The sequence below is a fragment of the Syngnathoides biaculeatus genome, chromosome 15 (assembly GCF_019802595.1).
Source record: "Syngnathoides biaculeatus isolate LvHL_M chromosome 15, ASM1980259v1, whole genome shotgun sequence".
NCBI classification, from domain to species: Eukaryota; Metazoa; Chordata; class Actinopteri; order Syngnathiformes; family Syngnathidae; genus Syngnathoides; species Syngnathoides biaculeatus.
Window position 1 is genome coordinate 19035194 of NC_084654.1, and position 14661 is coordinate 19049854.

General features: G+C 44.5%; 2 protein-coding genes across 2 annotated transcripts; both read left to right on the forward strand.

The window, feature by feature from the left end:
• Window positions 1–1705: 1705 nt before the first annotated feature.
• On the forward strand, window positions 1706–10951 carry bdkrb2 (bradykinin receptor B2). The gene is made up of 3 exons (XM_061843954.1): window positions 1706–1815; window positions 4591–4720; window positions 7864–10951. Exons 2-3 carry the CDS (start codon window positions 4701–4703, stop codon window positions 8891–8893), a joined length of 1050 nt encoding a protein of 349 aa, XP_061699938.1. The 5' UTR covers window positions 1706–1815; window positions 4591–4700; the 3' UTR covers window positions 8894–10951.
• Window positions 10952–11906: 955 nt separating this feature from the next.
• Window positions 11907–14304, forward strand: bdkrb1 (bradykinin receptor B1). Its single transcript, XM_061844148.1, has 2 exons — window positions 11907–11936; window positions 12779–14304. Exon 2 carries the CDS (start codon window positions 12782–12784, stop codon window positions 13835–13837), a length of 1056 nt encoding a protein of 351 aa, XP_061700132.1. The 5' UTR covers window positions 11907–11936; window positions 12779–12781; the 3' UTR covers window positions 13838–14304.
• Window positions 14305–14661: the final 357 nt, after the last annotated feature.

Consider the following 14661-nt stretch of genomic DNA (forward strand, 5'->3'; position numbering starts at 1 on the left):
GAGAAGAGATTTCACAGAAAACCTTGAAATTGTGCAGCATGAACAGCGAATAGGCGAGTTTGCTGTACACGTATGCATGCGGTACAATTTAGGTTCTAGATGAAGGTAAGAAGTTACTCGGGAGTCCAGTTTGGAGTCCATCGGGGCGAATCCACAGCTTATCGAGCATATTCAAAGAAAGAGCTCACCAAATGAGAACAAAATGAAACACAAAATAGGACGGATCGGATGCAAACTTGCCCCCGACGTGACCGGGCAGGCCTCGTCCTGGAACGTAAGGAAGCCAGGAAGTCCCAAAAAAAATAGCCCGGAGGTCATCCAGGTCGGGCTGAAGAAAGCGAAGAAAAGTCTCTAATAAAGGAGATTCACAAGAAGAAGAAATAAAAACTTGTTTTGAGGATACGCTTGCTGGTTCGGACCTGGACAGACTTGTAGATGCCACGGAGGACATATTTGTAAGTACAGTACTCAACGTTTGTATTGCGTTTGTGGGCCTAAAGCCAACATTTCTAATGGCGCCGATCGATGAGGATAAATTACGTCTTTTTCTTCATCGCGGGAGTGAAGCGTAACAAGCAAAGTGCGAGTTCGTTGGACGTGGCGACGCGTCCGCGGATCATCAAGTAAACACAACAAGAGGGTGCAAAGAGGAGATTTTCCTTTCGGGATTTTGGCGGGTAGGTTGGAATTTGGTCGCTGAGCGGATATTTTGGGACCAGCTTAGTTGACGAATGTGATACAAAAACAGTTTTCCTCCATTGTTTGCGTTTCTATGGTTTCCTTGTAGTGTTTGGTATGAAAATTAAAGTTTTCATCTTATAAGGAAAATAATTAAAAATTTTACAAAAAAATGGTGATATAACAAAAAAAAAAAATTGACAAGAGTAAAATTGTAGTTTTTGGAGAAAAAAGTGTAACTTTCCAAAAGAAAAAGTCATTAAAAAATCATAATATTAGGGAGAAAAAAAATAATCATTAACTTGTGATATTTTAATTTTGCAAAGATTTTTTTTAAATGTATTGTTTTCTTTGCAAGAAAGCTATTGTAATTTACACAAATAAATTCACAATCTAACAAATAAATCATAACTTTCATCAAGTTATAATGTTACGTAAGAGAAAACATTTTCCATTTTATGAATATTCCTACTTTTATGAGGGGAAAAAAAATGTTGTTTCATGGCAAAAATATTCAAAGAGAAAATAACCGGAAATATGACAAGAATAATGGTATGAGAGAAAATAAATGAACTTTGACAACATTTTACAAAAGAACAACCATCTTGTTAAAGAATGAAGTACTGTACAGTAATTTTACCAATAAGAAGTCATTTTATAAGAATGCAGTTATAATATTACAAGGAAAAAATTGATTTTACAGGAATAAAGTCAACAATTAAAGGCACTCAAGGAGAATTTGACCTCACTTTCTTAACATGTGACAAGTTTTTCCTTCCTATGAATGTTTAACTATTTTTGACTTGACTTTTCAAATTTGTCCTGCTCAATGAGGCCATGACATGTGATTGTGTTCCTTATCTCGGGTGTGTCTTTTGTTTTGTTTTTTTGGGTTCATAAAATGTCACCGTTTCACAATTTGTTATATTCTTTCGCACTTCCAGGCCACCGTACTTCCCATCCAACCGGTGCAACGTCCCAAAGTCTCAATAAATGGGCGCCGACACTGATCTAAAAAAAATAAAAGATTGGCCACCAAAACTGAAGTCGCCATCCGCCATCTTGATACTCCCAAAACAACCATGCCCACCTGTGCGTTAATCGCCAGTTTCGTGGCTGTGAGAAAACGTTCCACAGGTGAGTCAGAAAGATTTACTTTGACACTGTTAAAGTTTGTTTGTAAAGGTTTTTTTTTAATTTTCTGACGAGCTTAATTCACTTGAACAAAGTTTTGTTTCCGGTTGTTGTTGTTCACTGTTCACTCTCCACTTCACCTTTATCGGCCTTCGGTTTTTCGCGAAAAAGCCATGTCGATACTTTTCCAAACTTCATCAGTGGATAAGCAAGAAAACACATTTTCTGTGTCATTTTTGATGAATTTCATAATAAAGAACTCTGAAAATTGAATTTGATTTTCAAATGTGAGGAAACAAGTTTGAAATAGGACGTCGCAGAGACAACAAATGAACAATGCGTTTAGCATGTATTTATTTATTATTTCCAAAAACATATCTAACTCATTGACTTAAAATGTAACATTTTTATGGCAAAAAATACTTTTTTGCTATGTTATGATGATTAGTGCCTCACAGCGTATTTTGGGAAAAGTTAACATGTCACGGAAATCGAGCCCTAGGTAATATCGTGGTAGTTACTGTGTTATATGTCTTTCCTTTGCACTTCGCCTTTTTTGTCTTACCAAGTCGAATTAAAAATCCTTCATGTTACCAGAACTGAAAAAATATCAAGTTCACATGACCAGTTTTAATTCTACATGCCAAACTTTGAGGAAATACCTCGCCATAATCCAACCTGTAAACTATGTCCTTCACATGTTTTGGGAGTACCAAGATGGCGGCAAACTAGACACCACTAGATATGTATGCGCCATCCAGTCTTCTTCTTTTTAGATCAGTGGGCGCCGGGCGCGAGAATAATGCCACTTCTGTATCAACTTTACGATGATTGCAAGGCGACTTTCTGGAGCCACTTTTTCCCCACCCATTCAATAATTCATCTAAAGTATTTGAAAATGTTTAAAAGCATCCTTGCGCTGCAATTGCGCTTTCTTGCGGATGGTTTTTGGCCACATTATTGACCGCTCTCAAACACAACATCGATGCTAACTTGTCCTTCGGGAGGAGTGAGTGCATTAGCACCGTGACAAGTGGACAAGTTGCAAATTGCCGTGTTGCTTGTTCAAACGTTAACCCTGAGGTCGCTAAAAGGATGCGCGCTAATGACGGAAGTAAATTAGTGCCACCAGGATTTGAATTTGAAATCCCACAGAAAACGGGATTTGAATTAGAAACGTAAAGTGATAACGTTTTCAATAGTTGCTACAATTCGCTGTCTAAAATTCACCATCTGTGCCACCAGGCAGAGCACCCAGCCAATTGCAGTTACGCTTTCTTAGTCACGTGACGTCACATACGAAGAAAGCGTAACTGGATTGGCTGGCTGTTCGGTTCTGACCTGAAGTAACCCTGCCCGGTGGCACAGACGGTGAATTTCAGAGAGCGAATTGTAGCAACTATTAAACTAAAATGTGATCACTTTACATTTCAAATTCAAATCCTGGTGGCACTAATTTTATTCCATCAATGAGATGCGATTGTTTTAGGCGAGTATGAAAAAGAGAAAACTGTTTTTCTGCGATAAGTTCAATACATTTCACAGGCGACGTTTTTCATTCGCTTGTTTTGGTAGCTGTTGCTTTAGTTGATCAGCGCCATGAGAATGAAGGTGTGATTTTTTTTTAAAACTTAAATTTAAAATGTTCAAATAGTTGAGTTTTATCATTTTACAAGGATAAAATACTCCCACAATGATTACATCATTTTACAGGGTTAAAAAGTATGGGGGGGGGTTGTAATTTCACAAAATCATAGTTACGAGAAGCAAATTATAAATGTACAAGAACTAAATATCTTAATTTGACAAGAATGTAGTCATAATTTCACAATATAACTTTTTGTGAGATAAAAGATCATTTGAGCAGCACGGTGCTGGTAAAGCGTTGGCCTCGCAGTTCTAGGACCCAGGTTCAATCCCGGCCCCCCTTGTGTGGAATTTGGATGTTCTCCCCGTGCCTACGTGGGTTTTCTCCGGGAACTCCAGTTTCCTCCCAGAACCCAAAAAACATGCAACATTAATTGGACACTCCAAATTGGGCATAGTTGTGATTGTGAGTGCGGCTGTTTGTCTCCATGTGCCCTGTGATTGGCTGGCGACCAGTTCAGGGTGTACCCCGCCTCCTGCCCGTTGAGAGCTGGGATAGGCTCCAGTGCTCCCTATGACCCTTGTGAGGATAAGCAGCGAAGAAAATGGATGGATGGATAAAAGATCATTTGGGCATCACAGTGGTGTAGCTGGAAACCATTGACCTCACAGTTCTGAGGACTCGCGTTCCATCCTATTTTGAAGTCCCACTTGACTTTAATTGCAACATATAATTGTGTATCTGCCCTGAAACTGACTAGCGACCAGTTCAGGGCGTCCGCCTTTCGCCCGAAGCTAGCTGGGAAAGGCTCCGGCTCTCCCGTGACCCTTATGAGCATAAGCGGCTTGGATAATGGATGGATGAATAATTGTGTAATTATTCCACAGATGGAAATAAAAGCCTCCCCTGCACATCCTCACGAATTAAATAATTCACCACCTGTGCGACTATTCATAAGCAAAGTAACTCGTTTCACACAGAACATATGATTCCATCATTAAATGTGTTTTGAAGTCCAAAATAATAATCCATCGGCGTATGAAACGTGCAAGCAGTCAGATGCTAAAAATGCAGACATGATGTTACAGCGAGGGGGTGTGGAGACGAAAAAAATTAACATTGGTAAAAGGAAAACAGTGAAGTAATACTTTTTTTTTGGGGGGGGGGGGGCGACATCTCCCGTGTCACAGACGAACGGGGCGGAGAGCGAGAAAGGGAAACTCGTGCAAGAGCGCCGGCGGACATCTGCCTGCGCACTTCACATCTGGACTGACTCGACTCGGTTCGGCTCGGCTGCGAGATGGCTCTTCAAGCGACGAGGTAATCAATGACATAATTTCCAATCATATTGTCGTCGTCGTGTGCGCTGAATCAATACTCCTACGTCCAGTGAACCTTACACTACCTTGCAATTAATATTTAAATTTAAAAAATGAAATGAATGAATACTTAATATAGAGGTGAACTTTTCACTACACAATAGTCTAAAAACGTGCATGTATTTAATTATTATCACTTAAAATTATATTTGTCACCATTTATAATGTGAATTTAGTGAGCTGGACTACGTGGGTTTCTAATAATACAACACAGTGCATGATTTCATAATGATACACCGGTTTTAAGGTGCCCCCTTCATTTATTAGTTATGCAAATGACTCATAAAAAGAATCCTTCAAAAGGTTAACGCTTTTCAAACATGAATCTGATACGCGGTTCATATAGTCTATTGTGATGATGTCGCCTAAATCGCCTCGAGCAAAACAGATTGCCGGACGAGATGCGGGGTAGCTCGCAACGCGCTGCACGCAAGTTCAAGCCCCTGCGGGGAATTACGGTCGGCAGGCCCTGTTGCTCATTATCGGAGCTAATTAGAATCTACGCGGCGCGGACAGACGGTGTGTGTTATTCTGCATGCGCGTAAATTCAGACAACGCCAGGCCACTGTAATCGTGAGGCAATTTCCTGTATTTCCTCTATTGCTTTCCTGTAGGCTGTGTAGTTTTTACGTGCGCCTTTAAAACTTTCTGATGCAACGATAAGCAATTAAAACCAGATTGCGGACGCGGCGGCCGTTATCTGAAAAGCCTTTTGGTGTGGTTTTCGGGGTATAGGAGTCTTTAAGTCTTTAAGAAGTACTTTTCAGATAAGGGGTTGTGGTTTACGTTCAGGGTTTGATCAGGATTTGCAGGCAGGGGATAGTGAGGGGGAGGGGTGTGAAATCTGCGGCCCGTGGGCCAGAATCACCCTGTCACAGGGTCAAATCTGGCCCCGTAAAAATCAAATGTGGCCCCCGCCACGATGATAGAACACATAAACAGCAAATTTTCAATAGGAGCAACGTTCCCTTTAATTTTTGACGTGTCTGAGCAAACACACTAAGGCCGTGAGCGTCCCCTTTTGACCCTTGTGAGCAACATCAGACGTACGCACTGCGGTCAGATCGGTGTCATCCATTGAAGTTACATGGCTTATTAAAAGGTTCCGATTACATTCCCATCAGAACATTTTTAAGAACAATTTTGTGTTTTTGCACACTGACACTGAAAATGCCAACAAACGAAAAAAAAATACTTTACAATACAAATACATACCAAGCCAACTATGAACTATAAATTTGAAATGTTGCTTCCAACTTGGTTTCATTTGTTTTGTTTTTTTTAACCCACAATGATATCCCTGTCTGTTTTTCTTGGCGTAAAACTGAATTATTGCTTGCAGAATATCTTTCGCAATGCATGTTGAAAGCTGAATGATGCTCCCAAACAGTTTCAGGGTTAATGTTATGTTGCCTCCTATATTTAAAATACAGAATTAGCTTTTTGGGAAATGTATCGTCTGTGCTTTGGTCCTAAATCAGGCTGTGCCAAGGTGGAATTTTAACATTATACACCGTCTCATCCTGTACTTTCTACTTTGGCTTCGGACTAGACCTTTTTCTCAAAAAAGAGATAAACTCATCCAGTTTCACCATTTTTTCATCTATTATTCACATACCCCCGTGCTTGTAATTATGAGTCTACCCCTTTAAAATGGAGGGGGGCGGTGTAGAGTGTAAAGGTGAGTGTGTGGCCCGGTGTGGCCGAGCAGCAGCTCTTAAAAAAAAAAAAAAACATGTCATGCTGTAGTTCACCACACTAGATCTTTTTTCCTCTGCGCTGAAAGTGTGCGACAAGTGCGCAAATGCGCAGTTACGCAGCTTAGTGGGAACATTGAATCAGTGTAACTGTTGTAGCTATTTTCGTCTGTGATATGACCACTAACCACTTCAATGACATTCTAAAATATGGCGTTACGCGGGCGTTGATGGATTTTCACGAGTGTAAAGTTTGAATACAAGGAGTCCTCGGTCTACGACTAGGATCCGTCACCACAGTAGCGGATTGACTCGAATTTAGGCTTAAGTCGGATTCCGCCATTAAAGTCAGAATCAAAATATTCTGTATAAAAAAACAAATACAGTGAAATACACAAGTTGACGTACTTAGCATTACTGCTGAGAGGTGGATGGAGAAGAAGAAGGGGAGGCTGCGCTTAGCTATCGCGAAGGATCCTGCTCCATAATCCATAACGTAATTACCGTCTCCATCTCGACAAGTATCAAAGAACCTTGTTTTGTGATCATTATGTTTGACGTAGGAACGAAACCCTTCACATGCGCTAAAATACGGGCTTTGTCTTTAATAATTGTCACCACAGTCGACCGACTGAAGCCTTGGCGGTGTCAGTGTCTCTCCTTTCTCCAATCTTTTTATGGTCTTGAGCTTCGTTTCCATGGTAATGGACTTTCTTTTGGCTGCAGAAGCGTTGCTAAAAGACACTTCTTTGGGGCGATAATGTCGAAAAAGAAGGGCAAAAAATGCGATCATTTGTCATCATTTGAAACAAGATTCGCAAAAAAGATGAGGTTATGGTTTGGATCAAGAGCTTAGGTTTTCGGGTTCTGATTGAAGGTTAGGGTTGCGGCTTTGTGTCAAGGTTTACGGTTAAAGGTTTGGTTAAGATTTATGATTAGGGTTTGGGGTTGATCTTTAGGGTTAGCGGTTGCTGTTAGGGTTGATTGTTGGGGTCAGGAGTGCAACTGGACGTAGACCGCGTCTACGCGGCTTGTACGTGATCCCCTTGGCCGGCAACAACCATCATCTGATGATTTTGCAAAGTCTGGAAAGCCGCCTGATGTTGGAACCCAATCTGTTATCTGGCGTTATCAAGGAATGTGGCATGGAAAAAGCGTGTTTGTAAAACAGATGAAAATTGATTGGAGGGCTTTGGCGGAATGCCGGGGAGTTAGTAGCGTCGAAGCTGAGTCCGTTTCACGCACTTGACATCTGTATTTGCGATTTTTGTCATGTACTTGATGACTCGTTGTTTTGGAGTGCAGTTTACAAGCTGGCTGCCGCGGCTACACCAGATTTTTTTTTTTTTTAAATGTCCCTCTAATTGCATGTTTGCTTTCTTTGCAGAATCCCAGAGCTGAACCACACAGTTACCAACCACACGGTCCCGGAAGAAAAGAGCTGCATCGATCCGGACCTTTGGGACGCGCTGACCGGCAGCCAGCCCATCTACATGGGCGTCATCACCGTGCTGGGGGTGGTGCTGAACGCTTTGGTTCTGCTGGTGTTCTGCCTGCACAAGAAGGCGTGCACGGTGGCCGAGATCTACCTGAGCAACCTGGCGGCCGCCGACCTCCTCCTGTCGTGCTGCCTTCCGTTCTGGGCCGTCAACATCGCCCAGGGTTTCAACTGGCCTTTCGGCGCCGCCATGTGCAAAACTGTCAACGCGGGCATCAAGATGAACGTTTACAGCAGCATCTACTTCCTGGTTCTGGTGAGCATGGATCGCTACGTGGCGCTGGTCCACCCGATGTCGCACGGGCGGATGCGTCGACCCAAGTACGCCAAACTGGGCGTTCTGCTGGTGTGGGCTTTCGGTCTGCTCCTGAGCGCCCCGACGCTGGTCTTCAGGGTGGTGAAGCACTTTCCCGAGTACGACGTGCACGCCTGCGTCTTGGATTTCCCCAGCCGGGGCGTGATGCTGATGTGCGACATCATGCTAATTGTCTTCAGCTTCGTCATCCCGATTGCCGTCATCTCGTTCTGCACCGTCAAGATCATCCAGGTGTTAAGCAAGCGCTCGATTGAGCGGTTCAACGCTGAGAAAAGTGAGCAGAAGGCCACCACGCTGGTCTTGGCCGTCCTGGTCGCCTTCCTCATCTGCTGGGTCCCGTTTCACGTCGTCACGGTGCTGGACGTGCTGATCAAGGCCGGCGCGATGGGCGGGTGTCACCTGGAAGCGGCCGTGGACATCTGCAGCCAGATCTTCGACTACCTGGCCTTCTTCAACAGCATCGTCAACCCCATCCTGTATGTCATCGTGGGGAAAAACTTCCGGAAAAAGGCCCGGGAAGTGTGCAGGCAGTGGCCGCGCGGCGGCACGGCCGTGGCGTCCAGTCGTTCAAACAATTCTGCGACGCTGAGGACGTTCACGTAAAAATCGGATCAGCCAAGGGAGGGAAGAGGAAGGAGGGGGGGACTCTCCTTGGCGTGGCATCCAAAAAACACATTTCAGCCCAAAGCGGAGGAATTTTTTGATTTGAAAATACCTTAGCGGGGCTCCATCTACTTAGCTAGCACACGATATGCTCTCTTTCTTTCCGGCTAGCAGGAGAACTACGATTTCTAATCCGAGGGCAACGGGCTGGCCTCAAACTGATTTACTGTAAAACGTCATAACCCAATCGAGATCTTTGCTAGCAGGGATGGAAAAATTGCTTGGATTATTTATCGCGGTCACAACCAAGGATCACACTGTATTAAATTTCTAATCGTTGATACTACCGTGTTTAGTATCTCCGTGAATATTGTAGTTGGTTCGATCCATCGTGTGTGCGCTGCGACGGCAAACAAAACCCGAAAAGAAGATGTAAAATAGCGATAAAGAGGATGCGATTGAAACAGAAGATGACGAGTATCCCTTGTCGCGACGTGAAGTCACTTGTTGCTCGGCAGAATTAGTAGTACACTGTTATTCCTGCCTCAAAGTGGTTTTTTTTTCTATTTATGTGTGTCTATGGGTTGTTTTCACGCGATGTCACCCATGGAGCTGCCTCGAACGGCGGCCATTTTCAATCCCTGAGCTCCCGTTACTCATATATAGGCAAGGTGGGGGACATTATGTTTATAACTGCATTTATTGAAGACGCGACCGACACCGCACAAGCCCAGAGTGACTATTAGGCTACCTGGCATACACGCATCATGGGACTCAGGACTGCGTCACAAAGGCGCAGTATTTTTGCCCTTGAACTTTTACTCTATGTGACAGAAATCACAAAGGAGGAGCACTTACCTGTATGCTAACACGGAAAACAAATTTTTTTTTTTTTTAATATCGAGGCATACTCCATTTATCCCTTTTTTTTTCTTCAAAAAGTAAAACCTGTATATTAGTTCACCACAAGGAAAGCGAAATGTTTATTATTTGGTTAAAATTTGATGACAATGGCAGAAAGACAGGTCGATTAAGCTTGTTAGCTTAGCTCGGCGACACATCAGCACGTTAGGGTTAGCGTGATAGCACCATCAGGCAATCGTCCACAAAGCCAAGTCTTCAGCGAGTTAGCGAGAGTTGTCAAAAGAAAGTCAGAAGAAGGCTCTCTGATGGTTACCAAGTCCTCTCTTGTGTACTTGTGTCCCGAGACGCCCGCGAAACACAAAAACACAAACAGTAACCGAGAGTATTTCGAAGACTTCTACACTGGGTACGCGTTAGGTAGAGAGGTTAAATGGCGGCGCGCAGTGGTGTGTGGCTAATTCAGTGAAAACAACCCAAAAGACGTACTACTTTCTTGGACAGCTAACAGGCTGATGCGTCGTCACAAAACAGCACAAAAGAGGAAATGACTGCAAAAAAATAAAATAAAAATTGAGTATGTTTTAAGGGAAAGAAACTATTATTCCTCACTTTTCTTTTTTTGTAAAAACACTGTACAATCCAATTCCACTGCCCATGTAAGCTCGCGAGCTAATGAGCTGCTATTGTGATCGTAAGATCCTCTTGAGTCGCTACGAAGTCGGTTGATGATTTACAAATTCAAAGGCCTGCAATCATTCGGACTCGAACAGCCCTCATCAGTTTATTCAAACACGTTTAAACATTCGAGCCGCCGAGTATGAATGAGTCACAGCCCACTGACGAAGTTTCCAGTGGCGATGCGCCACCGCGCCGTTTTTTTTTTTTTCTTTCCTCCTCGGCTGTCGCTTGGATTGTGGAACTTTTTTTTTTTTTTTTTCCACAAAACCACAATCATGCAGCCCACTCAGGGTTGACTCACGGGTCTGTGGGTGGGTGCGCGCACACGCCCCAAAACGAACGGATGGAATACCAAAAAGGCAGTGGGGCACGAACCACACTTGCGGACTCCCTCTGGAGTAGATTAGATGGGATTTGTCGCATGTATTTTTACAAATCTGTCTTTCCCGGAACGCAATTATGTTTGTTTATTGTATGAGATCAAATGTGTTATTACAATATTGTTATCAAAGCAACTGTCTGCTCGTATTTATGATTACAATTGTGATGTAAAAACAAATACAGCACTTGCATTAAAGCTGTTTGCACAATCCAAAGGTGATTCTGGGCTCCATCATTTTTTGCATCATTTTTAAAGATGAATAAATAAATAATAAGAAGGAGTTATTACTTTTAATTGATTAAATGCTTTTCATATTTATATTATAGCACAATAAATAATCATCTTTCAGTATCTTGAGTTGCAAAGGTTTATAATATCACTTTACATTTACGGCGTCAAATACCCCATCTCCTGCCCGTTGCCATCTGGGACAGGCTCCAGCACTCCCCGCGACCCTAGTGAGGATAAGCGGCTATGAAAATGAACGGATGGACTTATTGGCTGAACGATTTTTGATGTGGGTGACCAGTGGTAGCATTCAATAAAATAAATAAATAAATAAATAAATTTTGGGATATATAGTATATTCGGGCGGCACGGTGGCAGAGCTGTAGAGGGTTGTTGGCCTCACAGTTGTGAGGACCGGAGTTCAAATCCCGGCCCTGCCTGAGTGGAGTTTGCGTGTTCTCCCACATCCCAGAAACAAGCAACATTAATTGGACACTCTAAATTGCCCCTAGGTGTGATTGCCCTGCGATTGGCTCGCAACCAATTCAGGATGTACCCCCCCACCTCCTGCTCGATGACAGCTGGGAACGGCTCCAGCACTTCCCGCGACCCTCAGGAGGATAAGCAGCTCAGAAAGCGGACAGAAGGAGGTGTTCGCTTATCTCCGCAGTTTCATCAGCTGAGCGCATTCGGTGCACTGTGAACGTTTGTCCATTTAGGGCCGTGATGTAATTTATGTAACAGGTTGAGAACTTTTCATAAACAAGCTGATATATTGGAGGGGGGGGTGTGGTTCAAGAATGCCGCTCTATATACAAAAACCCTCCTTCCCTCATTCCAGTGCTCCTTCCTTTCGCCCTGCGAGCGCATGTCATCTGCTTGATTGCCACGGTAAGAAGCTTTCATTTTGGTCTCTTTTGAAATTATTACTATTTAATGGTATACATCCCAAATGGGAGCAGTGTGCAATGTATTTATGGAAATCATGTGACTGAAATGAGGAAGCATCTGTTGCTTGAGTCAGCACGTTGAGTCATGCATTAAGTGCGTGACTAAATCACACGGTAAATATTTTAGGACTTTGAAAGTGAACTGAAAACTCCAAATATGCCTTGTCGGCACTTGTCGTAATAGTAATTCAATTGGGTGCAATGCAAATGATGATTTTTGTCATATATGAGGAGGAAGGAGGAGGAGGAAATTGTTGCGGTTGTGATACATCCATCCATTTTCTTTGTCGCTCATCCTCACAAGGGTCACGGGGGAGTACTGGAGCCTATCCCAGCAGGGTGTCCGGACTCTCCCTTAGAGATACCGTGAGAGGCTCGGTCATCCGGGAGGGGCTCAGTGTCGAGCCGCTGCTCCTCCGCATTGATAGGAGCCAGATGAGGTGGCTGGGGCATCTGATCCGGATGCTTCCCGGACGCCTCCCTGGTGAGGTGTTCCGTCCCACGTCCCACCGGAAAGAGACCCCGAGGAAGACCCAGGACACACTGGAGAGACTATGTCTCTCAGTTGGCCTGGGAACGCCTCGGGATCCCTCCGGAAGAGCTGGAAGAAGTGGCTGGTGAAAGGGAAGTCTGGGTATCCCTGCTGAGGCTACTTCCCCCGCGACCCGACCCGGAAAAGCGGTAGATAATGGATGGATGGATGGAAGTAATCTAAGATGAGTTTTAAATTGTATTCGTGTTTTGGGATCATAATTTGTGTTGTCTATGGTTTAAAACATTAAGACGATGGAGGTGGCGGCTTCTCATTGGACGGAAAACAGCAGCTTTTCAAACCCTCTCACGTCGGCGGAGTTCGTCACGGTCCGCGCCGTGGTCCCGCCGTACATCATGGCCGTGTCCATGTTGGGCCTCGCCTTGAACGCTTTCGTCCTGTGCGTGTTCCTGGCTCACAAGGATCGCCTGAGCGTGGCCGAGGTCTACCTGGGCAACCTGGCTCTGGCCGACCTGGCGGTCCTGTGCGGCCTCCCCTTCTGGGCCGCCAACATCCTCAACGGCTACGACTGGCGCTACGGCGACGCCCTGTGCAAGATGGTCAACGGCGTCATGACGGTCAACCTCTACACCAGCGTCTACACTTTGGTCATGATCAGCGTGGACCGCTACATGGCAATCGTGATGACCATGCGGGCGAGGCGGCTGCGGCGGACGCGGCACGCCAAGGTCGTCTGCGCGCTCCTCTGGATTTTGGGGCTCTCGCTCAGCACGCCCACCATCCTGCACAGGAAGGTGATGTACTTTGAAGAGTTCCAGATGACATTCTGCCTGCTGGACTACAGCCACGGCAGCGCGTGGAAGTTAGCCAACCAGATCCTGCTGAACGTCGCCGGCTTCGCCGTCCCGGCTCTGGTGATCGTCTTCAGTAGCGGGGCGATCATCGCGGCTTTGAGACGGAGGAAGGAGAGCGTCGGGGATCAGGACGTGAATGACGCCAAGGCCTCAGCGCTGTTGTACGCCGTCACTCTGCTCTTCATCCTGTGCTGGGGGCCCTACCAGGTCTTCACCTTCCTCGATACGCTCTGCGACGTCCGCGTGCTGGACGCCGCCACGTGGTCCCGCGCTCTGGACGTCGGGGGCCAGGTCTCGGCCTACCTGGGCGTCCTCAACAGCGCCCTCAACCCAGTGCTCTACGTCATATCCGGACAATATTTCAGAAAGAAAGTTTGCGCCGTTTATCGCACGGCTCGACGAAATCGCAGAGGGTCGGACGTGACCACCAATCAGCGCTCTGTCGTCTCCACTTACGTTCACAGACCTGAGCAAATTAAGCCTGTTGTCATATAGAGAGATTATGATCTATATTCTGTATATGCTCTGTGAATATAAACTGTATATAAAATGGGATACAATATATAATATAGCGTAATATGGTATGATGTATCATAAGTACAGATCCATTGTGGTCTGTAAGTTGCATATGTAAATTAAAACATTGATCTGTAGTATTATTTTACATGTCCGTCCATTCTCTTTGCCGCTTATCCTCACGAGGCCGAACCAATCACAGGGCCAAACAGTCAAACTCACAATCACACCTAGGGGCAATTTAGAATGTCCAATTAATGTTGCATGTTTTTGGGATGTGGGAGGAAAACGGAGTGCCCGGAAGCAACCCACGTAGGCACCTGGACAAAACGTGCAAACTGCACACAAGTGGGTCCGGGATTGAACCCGGTACCTCAGAACTGTGAGGGAAACGCTTTACCAGCTGACCTACTGTGCCTCTGTGATCCATGGTACTATTACGTACAAATATATATGTTACATTAGTTCTTGCTGAATATTCAGATTGCTTATTTGATTTGAATCATCTGAAACAATACAATAATCAATCAATGTGAATATTTTTCAAATGTAGTTATCTGCATACCAAAAATTTTGCATTTGTCGGAATTTGCAGCTAATTAGCCACGATTACTGGTCTGATATATAAAATTGTGAAAAAAATGTAAACTAAAATGAGTTTGACAGTTTTGGTGCGGTATTATATGATATATATTAAATTATGCTGTATGTTTTGTATGGCGCAGTGCAGTTCTGCGCCACTGTATGTGTATGCTCTGCGGCGCTTTGACCAGAGGGAGGCGCTGCAGTCTTACGGCCAACAC